The sequence below is a fragment of the Danio rerio genome, chromosome 5, assembly GCF_049306965.1.
Source record: "Danio rerio strain Tuebingen ecotype United States chromosome 5, GRCz12tu, whole genome shotgun sequence".
NCBI lineage: Eukaryota > Metazoa > Chordata > Actinopteri > Cypriniformes > Danionidae > Danio > Danio rerio.
Window position 1 is genome coordinate 62889878 of NC_133180.1, and position 27511 is coordinate 62917388.

At 35.1% G+C, this 27511-nt stretch overlaps 4 protein-coding genes across 6 annotated transcripts; 1 reads left to right on the forward strand and 3 right to left on the reverse strand.

The window, feature by feature from the left end:
• Positions 1 to 103: 103 nt before the first annotated feature.
• Positions 104 to 12876, reverse strand: hspb2 (heat shock protein, alpha-crystallin-related, b2). Of its 2 annotated transcripts, XM_073950364.1 has the most exons (3): positions 12107 to 12876; positions 6439 to 6549; positions 104 to 649 (listed from the first exon to the last, which is right to left on the reverse strand). In XM_073950364.1, exons 2-3 carry the CDS (start codon positions 6530 to 6532, stop codon positions 234 to 236), a joined length of 510 nt encoding a protein of 169 aa, XP_073806465.1. In that variant the 5' UTR covers positions 6533 to 6549; positions 12107 to 12876; the 3' UTR covers positions 104 to 233.
• cryabb (crystallin, alpha B, b) lies at positions 12386 to 24207 on the forward strand. 2 transcript variants are annotated; one of them, XM_021476081.3, is made up of 5 exons: positions 12386 to 12871; positions 14842 to 14964; positions 15143 to 15345; positions 21009 to 21045; positions 21557 to 24207. In XM_021476081.3, the coding sequence occupies exons 1-5, from the start codon at positions 12704 to 12706 to the stop codon at positions 21566 to 21568; spliced, it is 543 nt and encodes a 180-aa protein (XP_021331756.2). In that variant the 5' UTR covers positions 12386 to 12703; the 3' UTR covers positions 21569 to 24207.
• On the reverse strand, positions 17892 to 23141 carry cfap68 (cilia and flagella associated protein 68). Its single transcript, NM_001326604.1, has 4 exons — positions 23094 to 23141; positions 21545 to 21804; positions 18754 to 18823; positions 17892 to 18660 (listed from the first exon to the last, which is right to left on the reverse strand). Exons 2-4 carry the CDS (start codon positions 21791 to 21793, stop codon positions 18476 to 18478), a joined length of 504 nt encoding a protein of 167 aa, NP_001313533.1. The 5' UTR covers positions 21794 to 21804; positions 23094 to 23141; the 3' UTR covers positions 17892 to 18475.
• Positions 24208 to 24431: 224 nt separating the features above from the next.
• On the reverse strand, positions 24432 to 26065 carry mia (MIA SH3 domain containing). The gene is given in 4 exon segments (NM_001128754.1): positions 24432 to 24477; positions 24575 to 24685; positions 24821 to 24954; positions 25872 to 26065. Coding segments are annotated over 4 exon segments (399 nt in total). The 5' UTR covers positions 26002 to 26065; the 3' UTR covers positions 24432 to 24453.
• Positions 26066 to 27511: the final 1446 nt, after the last annotated feature.

A 27511-nucleotide genomic window follows, 5' to 3' on the forward strand; every position in this document is an offset into this window, starting at 1 on the left:
AGAGACTTATCCAAAAACATTTTTCAAAAATCAAACTACGCCAAACTTTTGTCCTGCAGGATTCTGTGGAATGCTTAAAAAAACAAAGAACAGAACTTCAAGCTATTCCAAATATCTGAAATATTTAATAAACAAACACACAAAAGTGCTGGGCATTCCAACTCCATAGACTTTCTATGGAATTCTGCAGGATTTATAACATTACACTTGATTAAACTTTGAAACGATGTACTTCATTTACTTGTGCTTTCCTTCTTTTCCACTTTAATCTTGAGTTGGTTGATTTGAGGCTCCAGATCCTCAGTTTTTCGTGGAGCCTGAATGCAGAGAATCCCGTCATGAGACAGAGAAACTTGCACTAGCAGCGGATCTACACCCATTGGCAGGATGTACGTGCGGGTAAACTCACGACTCACAAAGCCATGCTGGTCCATTCTCTGAGCATGGCGGGCGCTCACTTCCAACAGGTTGTCCACTGTTCGCACACTGATCTCATCAGGTGTGAACTGGCACACATCCAGCAACACTCGGTACCAGTCGTCTTCACTTTCTACTTGCGAGAAGCCCCTCTCTAGCTGCTTGTTGATGCGGGGCCGAATGTAGTAACCGTGGTACAATACAGGGGCCAACAGCTCCTTGGGGCTCAGTGCTGAGAGGGTGAGAGAAGGAACAAATTATTAGGTTACATCAGTGATATATTTTTGGGGATTACTCAGTTACAGATCAGTTACAAATACAGTGCATCCGGAAAGTGTTCATAGTGCTTAACTTTTTCCACATTTTTTTTTGTTAGAGCCTTGATCCAAAATGGATAAAATTTGTTTATTTCCTCAAAATTCTACACACTACCCCCTAAAATGACAATGTGAATTTTTTTTAAATTGTTGCAAATTTATTAAAAATAAAAAAGCTGAAAATCACATGTACAGAAGTATTCACAGCCTTTACTGTGAAGCTATAAATTGAGCTCAGGTACATTAGGTGCGTCCCAAATGGCACACTATACACTATGCACTCATGCACTATGTACTTATGCACTTACACACTCAACAGGATAGTATATGTATGTAGTGGCGTCCCAAATGGCACTCTAATGTTTTTTTACTAAGCGGAAATTCAAACCGTTTCCCTGATGACGTTTGACGGTTGCCAAATCAGTGAAATAAACAACCGAATTATCAAACAATACCTGCCGTCAGTATTGCCGCATTCACCATCGGGAGGCGCTATAATCACTCTCGTAGGACAATTTTGCTTTCACCATCCAAAATAAATAAAGTTATCCAACATGTGCGTCCGATAGCTCCACCCCTTCCGCTACGTAAGCAAACCTGCGGTCGTTGAGTGCGTGAAGTGTCCATCATTACACACTTCATTTTACCGGCTGAATGAGTGCATCATCCGGGTAATTAAAGTGCACTTAATTTTTTTAGTGTTTTCAGTGTGAACACACTACTTACACTATTTATACTACAAAATGGCGTAGAATAGTGCATAAGTATGCGATTTGGGACGCAGCTATTCTGTAACCACTGATCATTCTTGAGATGTTTTAGCAGCTTAATTGGAGTTCACCTGTGGTAAATTCAGTTGATTGGCCATGATTTGAAAAGGCATACACCAGCCTATATAAGGTCCCAGAGTCGACAGTGCATGTCGAAGCACAAACCAAGCATGAAAACAAAGGAATTGTCTGTAGACCTCTGAGACAGGATTGTCTCGAGGCACAAGGCTGGAGAAGGTTACAGAAAAAGGCGTTACGTTTGGAGAAAACCATGCACCGCTCATTACCAGGCTAATACCATCCCAACAGGGAAGAAACTGTTTCTGTGTTGGGCTGTTCTGGTGCACAGTGCTCTGTTGCGTCGACCAGAAGGTAGAAGTTTAAAAAGGCAGTGTGCTAGGTGTGAAGGGTCCAGAGTGATTTTGGGTGCTCTTCTGCTTGCACAAGTACAGTTCTTGGAGAGTAGGGAGGGTTGTACCAGTGATTCGCTCAGCAGTCCGAACTATTCGACATAGTCTTCGGAGGTTGGATTTGGTAGCTGAGCTAAATCAGACAGTTATTGAAGTACAGAGAACGGATTCAATGACACAACTTGGAGGCGGCTATCATCGTTAAAAGAAAGAAAACTTTTAGTCTTTTTCTGTAAACTACTGATGACCTTTCTTCCCAATTTTAAATAAAAATGTTTGATGTTTTTTGACGTTTGAATTCACTTTAAGACAACACAATACTGATGTTTTAACATTTTTGGAGAAATTAAAAATTCTATTTATATTCTACATTTAAATTTTCAGGAAATAATTACGGCCTAGGCGGTTCATTCTGCTGTGGCGACTTCTAAGAAGTCTCACGCCTGTTTCACACCGCAAGCGTCAGCGGCGCGTGAGCAGAGCGTGAGCAGCGCGTGTGTTTTCGGCGTCCATGTTAACAGATTAGAGCTTTCATACCGCACGCAGCAGCAGCGCGTCAGAGCGAGGCGTGAGCGTCGCCGAAGCAGCAGTGCAGCGATAGTTTCGGCGCTGGGTCTATTTTTGACGCGCTGCTCACGCTCAATTAAAGTGACAGTGCATTGATAATGACTAAAACTCATTGAATGACAGTAAAAACTAACAATTTTACCCAATAAATACGTTAATAATGTCAAATGGTTTATATATAGTCATTCAAATGAACTTAAAACGATTAAAAACGGCAACAAACATTTATTTAGGCCCGAACTACAAAACCAAATGTAAAACTATTTTACTATCAGTTTTGCTTAAGTTGCACACTAGTGTTGTAGGAGAGGGGAAATGGAATATTTACGGGATTTGTAGTCCATAGCGAAGTGTATTGTGGGTAGTGTAGTGCGACACGCATGCTGGATTATGTGAGCTCGCTGTGTTCTGTGCAGCTAGCAGAGCAAGAAAGTTTTAATCGGCTTTGTTTTATGTTCACTCGAATTATTCCTACCGGGAGCTGTTTGCACTGTGAATCTGACAACACGAAAATAAGTAAAAGAATGGCATGCATTAATTACTTTTGTCCGTCTCATCATCTGCACGAGCATGAATTAACGAGCTGTTTTTCTGCCGCTGGACATCACTGAAGCGGAGAAATTAACACTAGTTTGATCAAGTATAAATATCATTATAACTATATTGTATAAATGTGATTATAACTAGGTCTACAGCAACCTGATAATCAAAAAACAAATGACATGATATCACAGGCGATTGTCTTCTGACTGTAGACAATTCTCATATAAGTTAGCTTTAGAAGCATACAGTACTATTTGATCTATAAAATTTGTAAAATAAACATTTGCAGGTTAATGAAACAGCAGGGGCCTTGGTACAGATGAAAAGTTTAAAAAGTGTATTTGTATATAGAGGGGTAACTAGATAGAATAGACAGAGATAGGTTGATCTCAGCAGCAGCTGCCGAAGAGCTGCGCGCTGCAGACGCAGCTGGTGTGAAAGGCAAACGCCTGCGTGCTGCTACTGCTCGACATACGCGCTGCTCACGCTCTGCTCACGCGCCGCTGACGCTTGCGGTGTGAAACAGGCGTCAGACTAAGCCAAAGAAAAATTAATGAATGAATAATTACTGCCAAATATACCATTAATATATGATTTCTTTTTCCAGGGAGGGTAAAAAAAGTATTAAAAGAATTATAAATCATGTTTAGAGATTTTACTATTTATAACAGAGATGCCCTAAACTAGGGCCCGTGGGCTAAAGTTGGCGCTCTGTAACCTTTTATGTGGCCCACCATCCCATCTGAGAAGAGAGGGAGACTGATGGGTTAGAGACTGTCAATTCAAATGTGATGTAACCCTTTGTTTGTTTTATTGTTAACTGAATGTTTCAATTAAATGGTGTAAATAATGAGATTTTGTTTAAATTTACGTACTGTCAACAGAAACTGCAGAGACTTAGGAGAGCAAATCAAGTCAAATGCAGATTTTGCTTGACTAGTGTATTCAGCGTTGAACTCCACTGTCTTATAAATGTGATTGTTTGTTTTTATTGCAATAAGTTATCATTTAAAAAGTTAAACTGCATTTGTTAATACAAATTAAAGTGATGTTTTCTATTTATTTTTAAATTTTATGAAATAAATTCGGAATTTACTCATGGAAACTTTAATGTAACAGTGTAATAGTTTGGTATATTTACCTTAGGCCCATGGCTCTCAATGATATTTGGTTTTTGGCCCTTCATATGAAAAAGTTTGGGCACACTTGATTTATACTGAATCGCATTATACTGTGTATATATACACTGTACATATATTGATTTATTATTTACAAAAATAAAATTCTGTCATCATTTACTCATCCTCCACTTGTTCCAAACCTGTTTGAGTTTACTTCTTCTGTTGAACACAAAGTAAGATATTCTGAAGAATGCTTTGGGCAAAAGGCATTGATTTTCACTGAAAGTATTATTATTATTATTTTTTAACTATGGATGCCTGTATTTTCCCCCATTAATTCTTCAGAACATCTTGTTTTGTGTTTAACCGAAAAAAGAAATGAGAATGATTCAATATGATGGAACCAAAAGTTTCATGTGTTGTTTGTATTTTTGCTAGTATACTTTCACTTTATTTATACTTGAGTGTAATTTATAGCTGTACTTGTTCCTCTTATTCTTAAGTATTCTCAAGTATGTTTAGGCCAGATCTTACATTTTCACTCAGTCTCTTTAGTTTTACTAGAGTATTAATTGAGTACATTTACACCCCTGCTGTAGTCTCACTTCATCATACCCTCACAATGCATCCAATGGCATGCATGTAATATAACAATTCATGCTTATTCTGCATTCCATTTAACTGTGTATTGTACATTTCAGAACTTCCTCGTTCCTGTTTGGAAAGCCACACAGACTGATTTATGTCAGACTTTGAACTTATAAATGTCATGACACATACACTTTATAACATGCCCAAAATGTCCTAGGTGTGTTAATGTTAGTTTTAAATAGTATATATAGAGTTTTGAAATAATATAATACATTTTCAAGATGAGTTTAAATGTGGTTATCTTACGTTATGAAAGTGAAACGATAATGTTTAAAGAATATGTTAATGATATACAATAAAATTAATATATACAGTTGAAATCAGAATCATTAAACCCCCTTTGAATTTTTAAAAAAATATTTCCCAAATTTTATTTGACAGAGATTTTCACAGTATGTCTTATCATATTTTTTTCTGGAGAAAGTCTTATATGTTAATAATAGAATAAAAGCAGTTATCATTTTTAAACACCATTTTAAGGATAAAATTATTAGCCCCTTTAAACTATGTATATATATATATATATATATATATATATATATATATATATATATATATATATATATATATATATATATATATAATAAACTAATATTATGTTAAAACATGGAATTTATAAGAGTACTTGTATAATCTTGACATTTAATATAAAATATTACACAATGCATACTAAAACTGAAAAGATATGACTTTCATGGACACCCCACCACCCAAATATAAATAAATCAAGTAAAAAATATTTGAATCTATTTGTAAACAAAACTGGTTGTAAACAGTGCTGAACTAGCTTTTATTTTCAGCTACTTTAAGCTTTTTGTATCACTTTACGGCTTCTTAACCCCCTCCGCTAATAAAAAACCCCTGAAAGGTTTAATTATTATATTACTTATTATCAAATACATAAATAATTATATAATTGTAGTTTATTACAGAATTTCCTAAATGTTTGTGATATTCAAGCTAGTATTTTTCATGTACTTTTGAATAAATAATTTCATTCAGATAATCAGAGATAAAATAGTATGTTTATAATTAGATATAATCAGATAATAATCATCTCATTGACATTTACGCACCCTAAAAGCATATAAAATAGAAAAGTCTGCCCTCAAGGTGATAATTATTATAATCTTCCTAAAGACAGGAAATGTGCGTGTCAATAAATACACTTACAGATCAAGACTCAGGTTCGTCTTACACTTTCTATTTAAATCCTATATAGTGCTTTACACGTGGCAGTCAGTGTGTTTTAGCAGTTGGTCTCTGAACCTGCTGCTCAATTGTTTGATAAGACGATTCATAATCAGTTATGAAGGGAACAACAGGTTCATTTTGATCATGTCATGTGTGGAATTCTAAATATAAGCTGTTGCTGAGGTCTCACGTTTCCATTTACTGTCAGAGCGCTGGTGCTAACATTAATGCTCAAAACAAATAGCGTCTACAGATATACCCTTATTTCACACAATTATAACGTTTTGCTTATTATAAGCAATGCTAAAATCAAGTATATGAGAGTTAAATTTTAAAGTCATCAACACATTTAAGCATGTTAGCCAACAAGAAATGCACATGCAGGATGTTCTGCCTAAAAACATTGTCTATTTTAGCTCCTATTTTAATCAAGTCTTATTTTACTCACCTTCTGCAAAGTTCTGGTCATAGATTCGAGGAGGAGTACACATCTCATAATCCATACTCATTGGGTAAGCATGAGGAACGGTGCGGTCGGCCATTCTGACCTCTGAAAAAGCTGCCAAGAGATTACTGGAGTATTTACTGGATTGACAGACTTCAATTACACTAATTTTTGGAGTGTGAAAGAGCGGAAATATAGAAATGGACAGGGGTGGACAGAACAGCAGGAGAAGGGAGATGAGAGACTGCGCACTTGAGAAGGGAACGTGATGAATGTTGCTACAAATAGCTTGTAGTAAACTGCAGAGGATACACATACACACACACTCATGGTGAATAGATTTAGTGGCAGCCTCAGAAAGTAAAACAGCTGATTTAATGCTCCAGGTAAAAAAATAAAAGATTAAATGAAATACTGCTGCTTTAAAAACATTTTATGCTATTTCTTGCACTACTAAAATAGCAGCCTTGCCACTTTTAGGTACATTCAGTAATGGAATAGGTGCCTCAGTGTCTTAACACTTCATGTTTTAATCAGTAGAATAGTTATGGCTTTACGGTATATAGTTATGGTAATGCGATTTAGTTATACTTTTATGGTGTTGAAATAATTGTATTACCAGAAGCTAAATGGTTTGAATGTGTTTGGTTTGACTTTGGTTTTGAATAAGCAGCCAATTACAAAAGCTTGAAATTGAATATTTAATCAGACAGACAGACATTGTTGAAGGTTTTGGGCTCTATTTTAACAATCTAGTCGCAGAGTCCAAAACGCATGGCGCAAAGGCATTAAGGCATGTCCGAATCCACTTATGCTATTCTAAGAATGATAAAACGCACTGCGCTGTGGTGCATGGTCTAATAGTGTTGTGCTTATTCTCTTAACGAGTTATGGGTGTGTTTGAGCATAACATGCATTAAACCAATCAGAGTCTCATTTCCCATTCCCTTTCAGAGTCAGTTGCTTTGCGCCAAGGCACATTTGCTATTTACATGGCAGACTTTGTAAGTGGAAAAACTGAATGGATGAACTAAATGCTTCACTAGCAAGAAAACAGTTTAACTGACCATCTGCAGCAAGAATAAAGAATGAAACTCCTCCATTTACCCTCTTTACTTTCTCTTTATTTTATTTTCATGGATAGGGAAATGGTGTTGTACACTCCACTGAAAACATCCATTAGCCTACATATGTAGCCTACAAAGATATTATCTTATTGCAGTACATCTTGTGTGTTTTAAGCAACGTGTACGTGTTCAAGGTGCACACCTAACGTGCTCTGCGCTGGAATTTAGACCTGCTTTTAGTTGGTCAATGGTGCAGTCTATTTCAGTTCCTCAAAACAGCAATGCCAACAATGCCTTAACACACCTCCATTCTAGACCGGCACACCCATGAGTCCACAAAGTGGCGCAAAAAACGTGAAAATTAGGGTTGCGTTGGTCTGAAAATAGCAACAAATCACGTCAAACACGTCTTGCGCCTTATTGTGCTGAGTGTATAGGGCCCTTTAAGTTTGAAGTAGTTTTCAGTTTCCAAAGCTCAAATTTTAATAGCTTTAAGACTCAGATTACAGCATTATTAGAGCATTCTGTATCACATCATTAGCCATTTTCAATGATTTTATGGGTGGTCCTTAAAGTGTTGCTAGGTGATTAATATGGCAGTATCTGAAATCAGCCCCTATTCCCCTAAACTGTGCACTATTTGACAGAGCAGCCATTTTTAGTGGTGTCTGAAACCATAGTGGACTTTTTGAAGTGCACTCAATCAATCCTAAAATGCACCATAACAGTACGTTTACAACTCACATGCAAGAAAATTCCCATAATGCACTGAGTGAGTCTGCATTGCGAATAAATTTCGATGTCTGACCACAAAACGGCGTCCACAGCAGAATCAAAGTTTCTAAATAATTGATTATTTAATTAAAGTAACCTTTGTATATATGATAGGAATCAAAAAACTTTGTTTTGCCATCATTGTCAGCTCAGTAAGTGTTAAATAGCTATCACAGTGTCTGACTAAGAAGTTAAAGAAGTAAATTCTAATCTGTCTTTATTAACTAGCAAAACAAAAACAAAAGAGCCCACTGCTCTAATTCACTCCATTTAATTAATTTATTGAAGTGGACTATATTACTGGACTCAGGGAAATATGAAAGGGGTACAAGGGGTGATTTTGGATACAGTATATATGTTAGCATAGCTAGCATGCTTTAGCTGTAATCTACACAGTAGATTGCAGGAGTAAACGGCACAAACACTATTCATAAACCGCACCGAACAAAGATTTGGGGAAACTTGCTACATGTAAGTCTACTGAAAATGGTGGTATTCATATCTGTTTGACATGCGATCTTCTGACATGACTTTAATGTGCCAGCTGAGGGCTTGAATGTACAGAGATTATTTACAGGCTGGCAGACAAACTAAAGAGAACCAATTCAAAACAGTTTAAAGCAGAATACATATGACATTATACCATACTAGGCGGTTTTAGCACATTGCTACCACTCGTAGGACATCTTTTATCATTTTGCTATAATATTTTTTAAATTTGTTGGTATGTATTCCCTTAAGGTGGCATGGTGGCTCAGTGGTTAGCACTGTTGCCTCACAGCAAGAAGGTCGCTGGTTCAAGTGTCACCTGGATTAGTAGGCATTTCTGTGTGGAGTTTGCATGTTCTCCCCATGTCTGCGTGGGTTACTCCAGGTACCTCGATTTCCTTGAGTAGTAAATGAGAGTGTATGGGTGTTTTCCAGTGCCGGATTGTGGGTGGAAGAGTATCCGCTGCATAAAACATATGCCTGAATAGTTGCCAGTTCATTCCTCTCTGGCAACCTCTAATAAATAAGGGACTAAGACAATTAATTAATGTATTTCCCAAGGAAAAGTATTAAGTAATGCAAAATAAGTATACTTTACATATAAACATGTATGTCCTATACTTGAATACTTCTTGGGACTAAACTGGCCTACTTTTAGTATATTTCAGTATACTCTTAATTTTATTATGAGTGTAACAGTAGTACACAACATGTCTACAATGACCTTTTACATTTATTCTACATGTACCAGCCTATATGCCTACTGTGCACACAGTAATAAACATACACACTGAAACTAGACTCGAAACTGCAACATTTGGATTACAAGTCTTACTTTTTAACCGTAAGGCCACGAAGTACAATAATATACTAATACTAAACTAGTAGTGTTATACTACAAGTAACTAGTAATTTTCTAGTGTTATACTACTGCAAGTATACTTGGCAATACTTAAGCATAAATATTGCATAAGAAACATAACCTACAGTATCTCCTAAGAAACACTTATTGCATAAACTAACATTATGGTGGTACGGTAAGCTTTTATGGCCGTTTCTGTCAAAAGGCGTACCAAACCATACCACTTTTTCGGCACCCTTTCGAAAGGGTACCAAACACGAGTAAGGGTACCAGAAGGCGGAACCAGACGTGCAGCTGCACACTACAGAGATACGTCATTCGCTCAGGCAACAAGCCAGAATGAAAACAAAGGAACCGACATGTTTTAAATATTCAGCAGAGAGATTACACCATAATTATATATACATATAATAACAAGCCATAGTCGACCCGGGCTCAAACAAACCTTGTCGTCGTCATGATGAACAGCCACAAAGCCAAAAAGAAGAGCAGATTTTACGCTGTGCTCCTTAGTTTTTTACGAGCCAGTCTGAAGCACAAGCGGTTTCGCTTTCTAGCTTTCGCTTGCCGTGCATTTATATTTGAAATAACTAATTTCCTGAGCTCATGATAATAACGTGCGCTTGATTATTGATGTGCTTTTGAAACCCGATCCTGTCAGAAACTGACAAACGCAAGAGTGACACGAAAAACAAAGAAGAAGCCGGAAAAAAAGGAGCACATTATTCTTTCAGCAAACGTGAACAAACTGCCATGTTTAACCATTATTATCACCTTTTTGACTATTATGAACTCGGAATGATATCATTATTTTCTAACGAGAGGCTATACGTGCTGCTAAAGATACATTTAATGATGAGAGGTTTGCACTCACTGTGGGGTATATTTCGTGTTGTTTTGAACCTAAATTAGGACTAAATGTATGCTGTTTGTAGTTTTTCTGTAGGTGGTAACATATCAGAGACTGTAAGAGTCTGTATGTGTTCATATATGTTATTTATTTTAAGTAATTGCAGACGTTACAGTGGGCTATTTAGCACTGTCATTAATCTGCAGTTATAATCAAATTATGTTTATAGAAAAGTTAGTAATAAACATTTATACACAAGTATTTATGTGTATAAAGCATCTGTTTTGTGAGAAGTGCTTCTCATATGATATGTGAGCGACCCGTATAGCTTTACTGTTGACATTTTAACCTTTTAAACTTTGTCGTACATCACGCCCACCAAAAGAGTACCATTGGTACCCTTTTAGCATTGGAAACGCAAGCCTAATAAGATGACTCATACCGACCCGTGCCGTACCGTACTGAACCAGGCAGTAGAAACAAGCCATTAGAAACCTTTTTCAAGAACATAATGATAATTAATGCTGATGATAATTAAATGAATTGCAAAAAACTGAAAAATAAATACATAAATAAATAAAAAAACACTCTCCTTCACTATTGTTAAAGCTGTTTGGACAGAACTGTGTGTAGGTATAGTGTGTCCACTGTCATATTGCAGTGATATAAACAAGTCTCTTTTTTTATTTCCTGACGTTAAAATAGGACTCAAATCCCTCCCATTTTGAGGCCCACTGCAATGTGACATAGGAGTGCGGTTTCCACAACCACTGAACTGATTGATAGCTGCATATTAAAATATCTGTAACTCGTATAATCATATCAACAAGACAGGACGTGCGTAAAGCAACTGGAATTAAAAGATCTGTTCAGCTTGTGTGATCATCAATCATCATTAAAAGTGATCAAGGAGGGGGTTTACAAGTTTAAAAAGTTTTTAAAACAGTGCATGTTTGTAATAAATCACAGTGATTTACTTCAGCTTTACTTTATCACCACAGCTGCATGTCAGTACTATTATAAAAGAGGATGCTTCAATCCCAGTTTGTGGATATTAAATCAGGTGTATTTTGTACATTAACATAATGGATATCCATACAGCAGTGGATATTACCATGTATCCTGTCACATTTGTGTGCAAAAATTTGCAAAGTTCAATGGTGCGCTGTGTGTGTGTGCGCGCGCGCATGTGCTTTGTAATGACTCATCGTTTGTGTGTGACTCATCGTTGCAGAAAGGCTTGAATTAACTCCACAACTAATACATCTAATGACCATTGGGAAAGTTCTTACGGTAGAATTTCTTACAAGCGTTACGTGAGATCTGCTTCCTTCATGTCTGTCACTGTGCTGTTTATCTGACACAGCCAAGGCAGAGATTGTGGCACACTCTGACAGGCGCGTGGGAACAGTGAGTGGGGAGAAACAGCATTAAAGGCACAGGCCACAAAAACAGCTATAATGTGTTCAGAAAATTACAAACTTCTGAAAGGCATAACAAATAATCTGATTGTTGTTTTGAGCTGAATTTTTACAGACAGACTCTGGACACAAAGATTTATCCTAAACCTTGAAAGATTGATAAAATAAAAGAACATAGACTGATAACACACCAACTAAGACTGCTTACCTCTCCAAAATGTCGATGCCCATTCAGTGTGTGCCAGCTCAAGTAAGCCCAGTAATATGTTGTCCGGCTGAGGGCTTGTTCATGGGGATTGACTTTGTATGGTGGTTATCCTGGCACAGTTTTCTCAGCCGCGTTCATTGTCAGTTTCTGTAAAGACTAAAACCTCCAAAATACACACGGGCACATCACCTCACGGGCATCCTAATCTCCGTTGGCATTAAATCTAGCCACTGGAATGCCAAGCACCTACAAACTTAACTCAATCCTGGCAGGTTCGCCGGACCAGACAGCGCAGATTCCAGTGAACACATGCGGGAGGCACTATCATCACAATTAAGGGCTCACGCTGTAATCCAGCCGGTATCTGCGAGAACTGAAATCCGATCAGCTCTTTGGATAAATACTGTACAGAGAGTGATGGAGGGAAGAGGGGAAGGGGAGAACACAGTGGGAGGGCTGCAGTGAAAGAGGCAAATGAACGTCATTCACATAATTATTCCAAAAAAGGTCCGTAGTGGGCTCGTCTGCCAGGGGCCGTCAGTATCACTCTATTTAAGTGCGTAGACAGAAGATTTGCAGAAGAGGCCCAGACTCAAAATGGACATCGCCATCAATCCCCCGTTCCGGCGCATCTTATTTCCTATCTTCTTTCCCCGCCGGCAATTTGGGGAGCATATTACTGAGGCCGACGTGATCTCCTCATTGTACTCCCAACGATCTTCCTTTCTTCGCAGTCCAAGCTGGATGGAAAGCGGAGTTTCTGAGGTGAGCTACAAAAAGTTGGTGTTCAGTGGCTTTTAAAAAAAGTTGTTGATTTCAATACATTTTTTAATATTAGAGTTACTGTATGAGGAAAGTTGAGGAGTCACGCGTCACCCTTAAAGTAAAAAAGAGTTTCTTTTTTTTTTTTTTGTTGAAAACAAAAGCAGATGTTTTCAAGAATGTTGGAAATCAGCAGCCGTTTACCTTCTAAAGTAGCCTAGGGGGAAACAATGTTTGATGATTTTTTAAAATTCATAATTGAGTGCTACATCTTTTAAGAATTTTAATTAGTGAACAGTTGGCTATACTCTCGATTTAATTTGTTAATATGGTAACGTTTTATTATAGCAATAATACTTTTATTTGGATAAAACTTTCATACATAAAATGCAACTCAAAATGCATCACAAGCATAAACAATTATGCAATCTTTGAATTATATTAGCAAATACAAACAAAAATAGAAATCAAATTTTGACAATATGGACAATATTAAAGATTAAAATTGGCCATAGTGTATGTGTGTAAATGAGTGTGTATGGATGTTTCCTAGTACTAGGTTGCAGTTGGAAGGGCATCCGCTGTGTAAAACATATACTGGATAAGCTGGCGGTTCATTCCGCTGTGGCAATCCCTGATGACTAAAGGGACTAAGCGAAGGAAAATGAATGAATGAATTAATATTATAGGTTATTATTGTTTTATGATCTTATTTCAGTTTTTTTTTTTTATAACTAAATAACTATGACGGCAGCTGCGCTAAGTGTCTGCTGTTTTTTAAACTACTGCATGACCGCAAAGGATAAATATTTAGAGATATTGGTAACACTTTACAATAAGGTTCATTAGTTAATGCATTTACTAACATGAACTAATCATGAACAACACTTGTACAGCATTTATTAATCATAATGAACATTTACAAATGCATTATTAACATTCAAGTCCATGCTTGTTAACATTAATGCATCGTGAGTTAACATGAACTATATTATTTTCATTTACTCATTTACTATTTATAGCATTTTCATTAACTAACATTTATTAACATGAATATATACTGTAGTGAATGTATTGTTCAGTGTTTGTTCATGTTAGTAAATGCATTACTTAACATTAACTAATGAACCTTATTGTAAAGTGTGACCGAGAATTTCTTTCATGATTTCTGCCTGATCTTTAAAAGGAAACTGAAACATGCAGCTTTCATTTAGAAGAAAATGATGCTAAACAAAACAAAAATTTATCTTGTTTTTAGCTTTTTAGATGATAACTTATTGATTTGTTTTTATTTTTAATATGGTTGAAAATCAAAGGCATATTTTTGGAGATTTAAAGCTTGCATGTGTGATCACTACAGGAAACTATGAAGCGAAAATTAAATTGCACTCCTATACAAGAAACATGGAAACAATCTGCACTTGTGAATACATTTCACAAATAATTTCAAAGAAATGACAAGAAGCACACTTATTTCAAAGGGATATCTTTAAATTGAATAACTTCATTTGTATTTTGCTGTGAACCATATGCCAACATTATTCATTACCAAAAGCTCACACTTTATTTTGATTGTCTGTTTGTTGAATTTAAGTTACATTGCATCCACATGTCAACTAATTCCCATTAGATTATAAGTAGACTGTTGGGGTTAGGGTTAGTGTAAGCTGTCATGCAGTTGAAAAGTTTCTTACAGTCAGTTAAATATCTGTTTAGCAGCAGTATCAACAGATTAAGCAGTCTAATACTCAAATGGACCATCAAAATAGTATTACCTAATAAAACCATAATAATTGAGTTTTTATATAAAATAATTGTATTACTTTAAATATTGATTATTATTATAAATATAGCAATGAAAACCATGCTGCCTGTATGATTTTTAAAAATTATTAATATTAGAGATTTAAGGAGAAATGTGTTAAACTGTCGAAAAAAGGTCAAATTTCTTTGTTTATATTGTGTCTCCTTAGGTGAAAATGGAAAAGGACCAATTCTCACTAAGTCTGGATGTTAAACACTTTGCACCAGAGGAGCTATCAGTGAAAATCATTGGAGATTTCATTGAAATTCATGCTAAACATGAAGATCGTCAGGTAGCCTACTGTTATCTTACAGTTCACAGTAACCCAAAACCTCAAAGCTGGCTTTGTTGATTCAAATCCACACGTCATCACCATCATCACTATAGCCTTGTGCCACTAGTCAACACGTTATCCACAGTGGAAAATTCACCATCCATTAACACCTTCTAATGTTTCTTTTTACACACAGGACGGTCACGGTTTTGTCTCACGAGAGTTTTTGAGAAAATACCGTGTCCCTGTTGGTGTGGATCCAGCCTCCATCACGTCCTCGCTGTCTTCTGATGGTGTGCTGACAGTGACAGGCCCACTAAAGCTCTCAGACGGCCCAGAACGCACCATCGCCATCCCCGTAACTCGTGATGACAAAACCACCGTCGCTGGCCCTCAGAAGTAAAGATGCTAAACGTCAACTTTCAACCTTTTGTCTCTTGTCGTCACCTGTCTCAACATGCTTATGCTACATTACAAGGAAAATAATCACATTAACCTAATGCTAGCCTACTGACGGCCAAATGTTTGTGTTCTCTTAGAAAACAATTAGGGTTGAAATGGCGTCAAAACCACAGTCTTTACCCAAACGAAATACATTTTCTTTTACAATAAAGTATTGTCTGCTGCTGATGCCACCAAACAAAGGAGCTTTTGTAGCTTATATCTTGCAGCCCGGACTGCAAGACAAAGTATTTGTGAGTAGGAGTCTCTTTCCTTGGCATTTTTGAAAAACAAAATGGATCACTGTATCAAACTTCAACAGAAGAGAGAAACCTATATACATTACTATTGAAACAAGTGTAGAAAACTATGGCTCATTGATCATTTTGGGTTCAAATATGCCTTTGCCTGGATTTGGGACCAGAATACAAAGCTAAAGAGGTGTAAATAGTTTCTTGAAAAAGTGAGTGTTTAACTGTTTTGACCTGATTTGTTTGTGTTGAGGCAGTTTATGATTGCTTTTCTGTTGCTCAACAACAGTGGTGCACTGCTTGACACAGTGGCTACAACGTTAAAAATAGGCAAAATGTTACTTAATGCAACTTAAAACATAATAAATAATATGGTGACTTCACATTACTGCCAAATAAATGTTTCTACAAAAATAATTAAAGCAAATATAAATTATATTTAAATGCTATTTTTCAGAAGGAGATATATTTTTGCATGTGAATAAGTGCCGAGAATTTATATTGTTTACAATCACTGAGACTATTCGGTTTCTTGTTAATGGCTGACTTATTCAACAATGATCAAGCTGCTAATACTAATAATAGTATCAGTCTATTTTTTTTTTTTTTTTTTACAGAAAACTAATATGAGCAAGCTCTGAAAAAAGGAAAATTATCCTTATTTCCTCATATTTCTATCACTCCTTAATAAAGGAACTGTTTAAAAGGATAGTTTGCTCAAATATGAACTTTTATTCACTGTGTACTCGCCCTCAAGTGGCTTTAACATATTATGGGTTTCTTTTATTGAACACTAACTGGAAGTAAGCTGTAAACCTGAGAAGTGGTGACAGAATTTTGGGTGAAAAACTCAATTATCCCCACTAGAGGGAAGAAGTGAGAATGAGAATTTCAAAGCATGGCTGTGCGCTGAACATTGCTTATATTCCTCATTAATCACAGATTACACTGAATTAACCTATTGACTTCATTAAATATTGTTTACTGTGGACTTTCAAAACCAGTGTGACATCAATTTTTTTTAAAGTGTGTGTGTGTGTGTATACACTACCTGACAAAAGTATTGTAGTTGATCACAGTTGTTAGAGAAACAAATATAAACTTGACTTTTAGTTGATTATTTGGAAAAGTGGCAGAAGGTAGATTTTTTTCTGATGAATCATCTGTTCACTGCATCTCAATCATCAAAAATACTGTTTTATTAAAGATGAATGATGAATCCAAAGAATCTTGATGAACTGTGAGAACCCTTATTTGAGTCATTGCAGAGATGTATGGATGCAGTCCTCCAAGCTCATAGGAGTCATACACAATATTAATTCTTATTCCACAGCACTATGACTTTATATTCTATACTGCACATTATTTCCGTTAAGTGACAAGACTTTTGTCTAAGAGGTCTTTGCCTTACATATAGGTGACTTTTGATGTCAAATGATCAACTAGATCAAGTTAGTATTTGTTGTTTCTGAAACGTGGATAGGCTACAAGACTTGTCAGGTAGTATATATAGTTGAAGTCATTGTTAGCCCTCCTAAATTATTAGCCTCCCTGTATTTTTTTCCTCCAATTTCTGTTTATTGGAAAGGAGATTTTTTAACACATTAGCATAATTTTAATAACTAATAACTGATTTCTTTTATCTTTGCCATGATGACAGTACAAAATGTTTTTAAGATAGTAATATTCAGCTGAAAGTGCAATTTAAGGGCTTAGTTAAGTTGCAAAATATAATAAATCAGCTTGGTCTTGATGATATTTAGAATGATGATAGAAAACATGTATAGAGATATTCCAGTTCCATTTTAATGGAGGTGTCATTAAAATCATAATGACAGCTGAAATGTATTTAAATAAATAAATGAATGAATAAATGGATCATTGGATGATTAAATAATGTAGTTTAATTATATATATTTAATCGACGCAGTGGCGTATTAGGTAGTGCTGTCGCCTCACAGCAAGAAGGTCGCTGGTTCGAGCCTCGGCTCAGTTGGCATTCCTGTGTGGAGTTTGCATTTTCTCCCTGCGTTCACGTGGGTTTCCTCCGGGTGCTCCGGTTTCCCCCACAGTCCAAAGACACGCAGTACAGGTGAATTGGGTAGGCTAAATTGTCCGTATGAGTGTCTGTGTGGATGTTTCCCAGAGATGGGTTGCGGCTGGAAAGGCATCCGCTGCTTAAAACGTGCTGGATAAGTGGCGGTTAATTCCGCTGTGGCGACCCCGGATTAATAAAGGGACTAAACCGACAAGAAAATGAATGAATGTTTAATTATTTATAATTTAATTATTTACATTTATTTAAATTTGTTTATATTTAATTGTTTTATTATTTAATTTAATTTTATTTATATATATATAATATACTAAAATATATTTATTTACCCCTTTTTTTAAGATGGCTGCCAAAGTACTTCTTATTGTAAGGATGATATTTGCTTGAATTAACCACTTAAATTACTAAAATATGTTATAAAAATCTGTTGACAATGCGAAAGAACTAAAAACATCTTGTCAGCTGATATCAATAAAGCCATCATGGACAAATATGATAAGGTTATCATTCTAGGTTCATTTAAAAATGTGTCGAGTACATAGTAAAATAATGCAGTGCAGTGCTGTAAGTAACATTTGACAAGGACAATTACCAAACCACATAGAAATTGGGTAATATATTTTCTTTTCAGTGATTTAGGAAAAAATAGACAGCTGCTTGAGCAGAAATAAGTAGTTGCTATTAGTATTTTAATCATATTTGACTGACTTGGATCACTCTGAGTCTGAGTTGAAACTGAAGCTGATTAAATTTTGTAATGAGAATTCCTCAGTCAAATGCATTAGTTTGTCTCTGTTTTTTCAGTTTCTCTCACACATTGAGGCTCTGAAGTCTCTTCTGTTATTTCTTGTCTATTTTGAGTGCCTTTGAAGTCCATTCTGTAGCAGGAATCTGGCACACATTTAGTGTGTGGAGGATCAAGCTCCGGTTGGTGTCCAGGAAAGCCTCTTGGCTCTCTCTTTGGTCCTGAAAAAGTGCAAAATATAGCTTTTTAAACGGAAGCATATATATTTAGCTGAATATTTGTTACAGTAAATATGCTGAATTTAGAAAATATACTTGTGTATATGGGCTGAATGTCATCTTTCTTATAGCCGGAATGATATGTGGTTTCAAAATAGTGAGAGAACTGTGAAGAGTAACAAATTCAAAATTATTGTACTGTTTAGCACAGAACTGCAAACAAAGTGTACTATATTTTTATGCACACATAGGGTCTTAAATAAAGTATTATAAAAGTATAAAATTAAAAATAAAAGTATAAAAGTTGATAAATCAATTTAGAGAAATTTAAAGCCCCTAAAAGCTGTTAAAAGTCTTAAATGATAATGCAAGGTAATAGATTTTGTATAAGCATGCTAAAGTTTGCCTGAATTTAATCTGTGAATATCAGGATGCTATGTAGTTAATAAAATTGATAAAATCTGGCTGGAGTTGACATCATGCTGCTTTTTTTTACTGCATTAATTAAGGAAACACCATTACTTCAGCTGTTTTAGGTGCCACCTGTGGTATTAGTATTTTTATTTAGTATATGAAAAATGTTTTAGTTTAGCATTTTTTTTTTTACAATCAGTATTTATTAAATGTACTATTAATTAAAATGTCGCCAATGTTACCTGTTGAAACCAATAGCGGCGAAGAGGTCTTAAAATATATGATAAGAGTCTTAAAAAATCCTCTTAAAAGGTATTGAATTTCAATCTCTGATTCCTGTATATAGCCTGATACTTGCAAAGTCGTACGCACAGCCATTTAAATATACTTTATTTCATAGCATGCATGATTACAGTCACTTGTGCAAAAATCATTCAAAGCACGGGTGCTTGTACACTGTAAAAAAAACTTTAAATTTACAGTTTTTGTATTTTGTGATTCACTAGGGTTTTCCGTTTATTTACGATTGTGAATTGCATTATGGGATGTTGATCCAACTGCAACCCAGACAACATATTACTGAAACTATGCAGTTTATTCATAGGGATAATGCCTATTTTAAAATATTTATAATTTCGGTGCATATGCCACCATCAGCCTGTCTGAGCAGACTAAAAAAGACTTGATTATTTGCCACAAAATGGCAACAGAGTCCGCATAATAAGACCTTAGAGTGAGAAAAACCTCAGCGTTTTCTCAACCTCAACGTTTTTTTCACACTAATGCTGAACAAATCATTATAAATCAGGTAATTGACATTCTAAGTCAATCCCTCTCTTTTGTATTTTGTATGCTGTATACCAAACTGGTAGTGTTTGCTTTGCTTTTGGCTTTTTAAGGGTTAATTATTGTAATATCCTGATTGCAACAGAGAAATACCAAGAAATGTGTGTAAATTGCTGGCATTTCATGCCATTCAGCCTTACAATCTTAAAATGTGACCAAAATGTTTTGTCATCTCTTTAGATATTATGCAAAAGAATCATTTAAATACTAGCTCTAAGGTGATGTTTGTGAACTGGCAACTGTTTCTGCTGTTCTGATCATCAGCTGCAGGTGTGTGTAAACGTTTCTCATACAAAAGGATTTTTGAGATTCCCTGTGTTTGATTTTTTTTTTTATAGAAGCCGTCAAACTTTTTATAGCTGTCGAACTGTTGTATAAATGCAATATCACACTTTTAGCAGTGCAATATGGCTGTATAACAGCACTGTGTGGGGCACTAAGGCACTCAGCCTGCGGCCTTGAGCCAATGCATGCCTCTTACCAGTGCCGATATACAGTTATATTGCACTGCTACTCATGCAATATTGCTCATATAAACCATTAAAAATGAGCTTTTTAAGTATAAAACTTGTTGGAAGAAAGACCAAGCTTACATAACGCAATTAAAAAGCATAAATAAATAGGGGGAAAATAAAAACATGAATCACAAAATACGGAAAACAGCTAATTTACTGACATTTTTACAGTGTATATTGCTGGAACAATGAAAAATTTACATGAAATTTGAAAAGAAAGTACATGGAGCAAAATAATCAACAACTGACTGTGCACAAAAAAAAAAAGTTTCAAAGACTTTTTTAGCTCATAACATTTGATAAGAAACAAAAACACAGACCAAGAATGAATACTCTCAAGCACCCGTGTTTCATACACATTTAAATGGAGCACTCTGAAGAGCTTTCAAGAAAGTATATATTCTGTAATCTCATAAATATGGACCTTATGAAGGCTTAAGGGTGTTTAACTAAAATTAATTTTACTTTGAGCTTTGAGTGCACTTTATAAAATAATGCACTAAAAACACTGAACTGTAGAATTTAATGTCTACCAGTTTTCAACATAATCAAAATATCTTCTTTTGTACTTAACAGAAGAAAGAAACTGAAACAGGTTTGGAACAAGTGGAGGGTGAGTAAATGATGACTGAATTTAAATTATTGGGTGAACTTTGCCTTTAAATACTAATCAATTAATAATCAATTCCCTATTGGAAAAAAAATGTATAGAGTTTTTTTTTTTACTGATTGTTACACTTTAATATTCTTCAAACATACACCTCCAAACATAATTCCATTACATCAGTAGTATGACCAACTAAATATGCTTAATATTAATTAATAATTTAATGATGTATGAGTGACCCATCCTTCATTCACGTTTAATTTTAAGACTACTGCCTTACTCTGCTCCCTGTAAATGCACTGTTAACCTGACTTCAACTATCCAACATAAAAATAACCATTTTTTTAAAAATTACTGATTACTTATAAGATTACTTATGAGAAAAGCACTACAACACCATGGGCCACTTGATATTTTATAATTACTTAAATTCAATCATTTTAAAATGTGACTTTGCTTTTCTGATGTTTCCAAATTAAGTGTTTTATCTAATATTTATACCCACCTGACTCGGAAGGGGGCGTCGTGACGCTACAGTACGCCGTGCGTCAAAACTCTCTTCAGACCAGTTTCCAATGAGTGTGGAGTTTGAGTACAAGTCCTCGTTGGTTGAGCATCGCCATCCATACTGGCGGAATTTCATCTCATCTGTGAAATCGTACCAGACCTCAGACTGACCAGAGGCCCGAACCATGTGATGGAAAGCATGGCGGTTCTTCATCCAAGATAATACCTGGCTTTTATTGGACATCATCTTTAAAGAGCCTTGAGGGATAAAATAATGTCCATTTCTTTATTCAATTGTTTTGTTCACAGTAATCAGAATAAACGCTGTAAATTACAAATAAATATATACATACAAATTTCTATCAATTAACATACAAAAATATTAGAAATCTCATTTTAATTATTTTAATTAAATCAGTAATTTAATTACAGTACAGTTTGATTCTTGGCATTAAAATCATTAAATATTTAAAAAGTGAGTAACCTAAACCCATTGTCATTAAAGAGGCAAGTTGACTTTGCACTGTAAAAAATTACTTAAATTTTAAGCTGAATCAAATCAATCTTAAGAGTCCATTGCACTTGTATTATGTTAATCTGACATAAAACAGCTTGCGTAACATATAAAAGTTAGAACATGATTAAATTAGTTTAATAAGTTACAATGACCTAAAATATAAGCTGTCAGCTGTCTATTGATCATATTATTTTTTTACAGTCATTTGCTGCGTAAAACACTGAAAAGCCGGAATAGTTAGGGGTTAATTTCTTTGTGGTGATCCCAGATAAATAAGAGACTAAGCCAAAGGAAAATTAATGAATAACTTTTATAATTATGCACATTAATAATTTTAAGTCAACTAGTTTACTAATTTAAAAGTAAATAAATAATGGATCGTTTTAGTTTAGCAACCATTAGGCAAAAATTACTGGCCATTATAGTTTCAGTTAAAATTAAAACAATTTCAATTTCAATTTTTTTTTAGCAGGGAACTTTTTTTTTCCAGCAAGAGGATTTATCTTTAGAGTTGCTAAGCAACGCCTTTGAGGTTTCATTCATTCATTTATTCATTCATTCAAACATTCATTCATTCATTTTCTTCTAGTCCTTTCATTAATCTGGGGTCACCACAGCAAAATGAAGCGCCAATTATCCAGCATATGTTTTGCATGCGCTTATTCCAGCCATAACCCATTAGGAAGCACACACACACACTTTCACATTCACATATACAGTACACTACGGCCAATTATTCAATTCACCAATAGCGCATGTCTTTGCAGCGTGTGGGACACCGGAGCACCAAGAGGAAACCCACGCGAACGTGTAAATTATGTACATTATTTTAACTAAATAAAAGTCTTTAAAATAATAATAACGCGTTCGTAATAATAAATGTCTTTAAAAATGTTTTTCAAAAGTTCCCAGCTTAACCAGCCCACACATACTTAAAGTTTAGCCAATAGTCGCCATTAGGTTAACGCTTACTGTTTGCCTATTTATATAATGTAGTCTGAAGTTAAATCCTTTTATATCATGTACTCACCTCGCTACAGGAATGTCTAGTGTACAGGATAGTAACTTGAGCGTGATGAACTCTGTGATGGTCTTCATGGAAACGCATGACGCAACTAGAAAACAATACCTGCTGCTGAAATCGGATCGAGTCACAAATGCAATCATCCCTCCGTTGAGTAGTAATTGATTTTCTCTTTAATCCCATTTAAAACTCTCCTTACCAAAACAAAACGTGGTAATGAGCATTATCACATGCAATAATCACTTATGATGACATTGACTGTACGGACTCTTCCTTCTTAAACTTTTTTCTTATATTCTTAAAATATTCACATTTTTATCATCAAATGAAATCTATTGAAACCAAAATATAAAGCATTTATTTTGGGACTGTCCTGCTACTAAAGCTTTGTAAAACCTAAAAAGTTAAGGTAACTCAAACCATTTGTGGAAATCGATTGCAACAAACTGTTTAAGTCCACTAAGTCATCCTAATGAATACTGTGAACTTTATCCATTTGAGTAAACAAAGCAATTTGAGCACAGTACAACCCAATAAATGAAGAGAACTCAAACCAACTGAGTACTGTTAAACTCAATAAGTTAAGGCAACTCAAACTGTTTGTGGAAACTGATTGCTACAAACTATGTGAGTAAAAAAAACAAACTAATATGAGTACCATGATCTTACTCCATTTAAGTTAAAGTGATGAGGTATTCATTAACTGAGATCAAAACTCTTTTCAAATGAGTAGGAATAACATTCTGTAAATTTTGAGTTCACTCAACTCATTTCAGTTGACCAATGGGTTTTACAGTGTGAACGTGCTAATTGTTCATGTGTTTTGTGCTTTTTCTTTGTCTTTTAAACACAATGTTCTGGATTTATGTTAACAACAAGTATAACCATGCAATTTTTGTAAATGCACCAACGGCAAACAACAAGTTCTGAATTTGTTATTTACCAGTTTATTTAAGTGATAATAAATCTACAGTATTTGCAGCATTTTCAGTATTTTTCTTAATATGCTAATTTATTTCTCTCTCCTGTATTTTTTGTCTTCGTTTATTGTCTGGATTGTTTTTCGCTATTCCATGTTATATTGTCATTTTCACAGCAATTTGTATTAAAGAAAGTTATTAAAGAAATGTTGTTTCCTCTGTATGATGGAATTGCAACAAAAATACTTTAAAGAAGTAGCAGCAGCAGCTCAGTTTTATTAAAATTACTGCACCAAAAACATTTGTATACAGTGTTTGGGTTTATCTGAATGCTAATCATAAAAATTAAGTTGCTTAATAGAGATAATAAATGTATAGTGACACCATAAAGTGCAGAGTGAAATTAAAAATCATGCTTATTTTTCAGCTGGAGGCAACACATGACCCTAATAGCAGTAGAAGTCCCATTTCTGAAAGAAAAATACAATATGATTAAACTGAAACATCTCTTAAATAAATAGTTTTAGCATATGTTTTTGTTTATTGTAGACAAAAGGAGATACACACATCAGTCTTGACCTCAACCTCAGCAGGCATTAACGCATGAGTCTCTTCAACAACACTGCTGGGGAAGAAACCCAGGCGAGCCTCCTGCTCTCCATAATACGACCCTTGAACCTTCACAAACAATAAACATTCTTAATGACTTCACATGTGAAAAAAATTATAGCACATTTGAAATATAATCATAGATTTGAAGTTTGGATTACTAAAACAATACTGCCCCAATAATAATGCATAGCTTGTACTTACACTACCAGCCCAGAAAAGGTTTCCACGGTCTTTCAGCATGGCGTACACATAGACAGACTGGCCCTGCTGGATAGGAATGAAGCGACAGTCTTGTGGATAATAATCCTGCAGAGCTTTAGCGATGAGAATGGGATCTGACAATATAGAAAATGCATAGTTTACACAACATGTCCACTCCACTTAAAGCTATATCTTATATTATGTATTTTTAACTCTTTTACTTCAGTTTAAAATTTTACATATAGGTTCCAAGAGGACAAACATTAAAATAGTCATAAAAATATAATATATTGATAGTTTTGGCTTGGCATTGGTGCTGATGATAACTACATAAAAATCATTTAACTTTAAATACCATTACAACATAATTCAACTAAATAAAAAAAAAATCATTAGTTCTCAGAATTTTAATTCTTAATGTTTAAAGTTACAGTTTGTTAACATATTTCCTCAGTTTTGTTCTATGGAAAAAGCTATAAGTAAACTCTAAGCAGATTTTCAGAAACTTCTACAGTTCAGGAAAGTCTGTGATTAGAAGAAATAATAATTTAGATTTTTTTTGAGCAGTGTCGCATAAAAAATACCACTTACTCACATTAACATGATTGCAAGGGCATAGTTTTATGTTTATTTAGCCTGCATTGCTCAAAAATGAGAACTTGATTTTTATGTCAAACTTACTCTAATAAAATCAAAAAACAAACATATCAATAAGGATGTACAATGGCTAAAGTTTATTAAATCCTAATTTTCAGAGCTATTTAAGTGTACAAAAAAAGTTTAAATGTATACATTTCCTTATGATAAACTTTAAAAGTCATATGAAAGCTATTTCTCAATTACTGCATAAAGAATCATGGAGTAAAACAAATAGGTTGTTAATTCTTGGAAAATTGGCCTATTTTATATGAAATCTAATTTAAAGAAATCATCATTTCATGCCTGTTCAAGTTCATTAAGCAATATCAATAAAGTGCAATGCAAAAATACAAACATTCTTAAAATCTCAATAAATATCTAAAAGTTAAAGATGCATGTTTGAGTTACTCACGACTACACTCTGAATCGGCGCATAGCTTCTTGTCGGAGAGTTTTGGCATGTGTCTGCCAGCTTGAATCGCCAGTGGCAGGAAGCCACAGAGCACCAGCAGAAAAGTCCAGTTTGCAGAGTGTTTCTCCATGTCAGTGTGTGTCTGATTCTTAGTTAGTTTGAGCAGGACTAAAGCTCAAGTGGGAGGAGCCCAGCTGAGGCCTCACCTCTCATATTTTTTGAAGACAAGTACGCCCTACTGTATCTCTGTTGTAGAATACAAATCAATTCATTTAATCAGCGAATTTAGGGAACAACTTGAAAACCGTTTTAATTTCAATTGGTTTTTGATACACAGAGTGTGTTTACGGCTCAAAGTTAGCTCGTAATTGTGTTTGGGTGTAATGAGTTACAAAGCATTTACTGTAATTAAATTAAGTACACTGCTAACAATTTCCTGTAGAATTTACAGTAACTTACCAGCAGCAGATTGCCAGCAATTTACTGTGTATCAAAATTACAGCAACATACTGTAATATTATATTATATTATGTAATACAGTACCATTTACCACATATTTACTGTAAAATATATCATCTTCTTCTCATCTGTAATACAATTTCATACAATAAAAAAGGCTTCAATAACAATACTTCATTGTCCATTTAGCTGTTTACTGTAAAACTAGTCAAAAAGTAAATTTCAGTATTTCCTATGATTGGCCAGGTTTCAATCTCTTTTTAACTGTATTTTGATTCACAGCAAATTAAAAATATAATTTAAATGGCACCAAAAGGATATTTACCAGAATGCAACTTTAAAAAAACAGTAACATACAGCATAACTGCCATACAGTAAAATACTATTCATATTGCAGTTATATACTGTGAAATTCACAAAGATGTAATAGAAAACAAATAATGTGTAATTATCACTCAAGTAAGACAAAGGTGGTTATATGTAAGGGTACTTATTTGTGCAATGCAACAAATGCTGAGAGATGAAACAGGTAAGTAGTGTAGCAGAGGGAGAGCAATCTCACACACAGTTCAAATGGCAAGTTTTAGATCTTCAGTATTACACCAACAAAGCTTCAATCGTTTCCCTTGAGCAGGTGGGTTTGCATCCACAGAGGAGTACAAGAGGAAGAGGGAGAGCCGATCTGACTTCGATTCCAGCCGGTGAGTGAATGAGGGAGGTGAGTTCATATTGTGGGTGATTACAAGTGCAGGTGTGGGTGATCAGTAATCTGGTGATTGTTCACGGGGTGTGGTGAGTGGTGGATGTGAGGTAGAGCGGTGATTGGGGCTTCAGAAATGAGCTGAGGGTGTGACAGATGTAACACTGTTTATAAAGCTGCAGTCACACTGCACTTTTCTCCCCACAGACTTCCATTCATACGCACGCTAATAAGACAGACCGGAAACGCAAGCACCTGCGACAGGTTTTGCAGGTTGCTGCATTGCAAAGTTGTGAAATCGCATCACTTTACTGCGTGACACTTATCGGGGATCAAAACATGCTGTACAGAAGTTTAAAATATGTACCAATCTTCTTTTTTATTTTATGTCTAATAATCTTGTTTAATCCCGACCCTTTTCGCAGCGCAGTATGACAGAATTTCGCAAGCTCAAACTCTAAAGTGACTGAGGCATAATTCA

Excerpts from the sequence above, each read along its gene's own strand:
- hspb2 (XM_073950364.1), bottom strand. The coding sequence starts at position 6,532 with ATGGCCGACCGCACCGTTCCTCATGCTTACCCAATGAGTATGGATTAT. Across the intron at positions 650-6,438 it reads TGACCAGAACTTTGCAGAAG|CACTGAGCCCCAAGGAGCTG; the intron begins GTGAGTAAAATA and ends TCACCCTCTCAG.
- cryabb (XM_021476081.3), top strand. The coding sequence starts at position 12,704 with ATGGACATCGCCATCAATCCCCCGTTCCGGCGCATCTTATTTCCTATC. Across the intron at positions 12,872-14,841 it reads TGGAAAGCGGAGTTTCTGAG|GTGAAAATGGAAAAGGACCA; the intron begins GTGAGCTACAAA and ends GTGTCTCCTTAG. Across the intron at positions 14,965-15,142 it reads CTAAACATGAAGATCGTCAG|GACGGTCACGGTTTTGTCTC; the intron begins GTAGCCTACTGT and ends TTTTACACACAG.
- cfap68 (NM_001326604.1), bottom strand. The coding sequence starts at position 21,793 with ATGATGTCCAATAAAAGCCAGGTATTATCTTGGATGAAGAACCGCCAT. Across the intron at positions 18,824-21,544 it reads GACGCCCCCTTCCGAGTCAG|TTCTCTCACTATTTTGAAAC; the intron begins GTGGGTATAAAT and ends TACTCTTCACAG. Across the intron at positions 18,661-18,753 it reads CATTCAGCCCATATACACAA|GACCAAAGAGAGAGCCAAGA; the intron begins GTATATTTTCTA and ends GCACTTTTTCAG.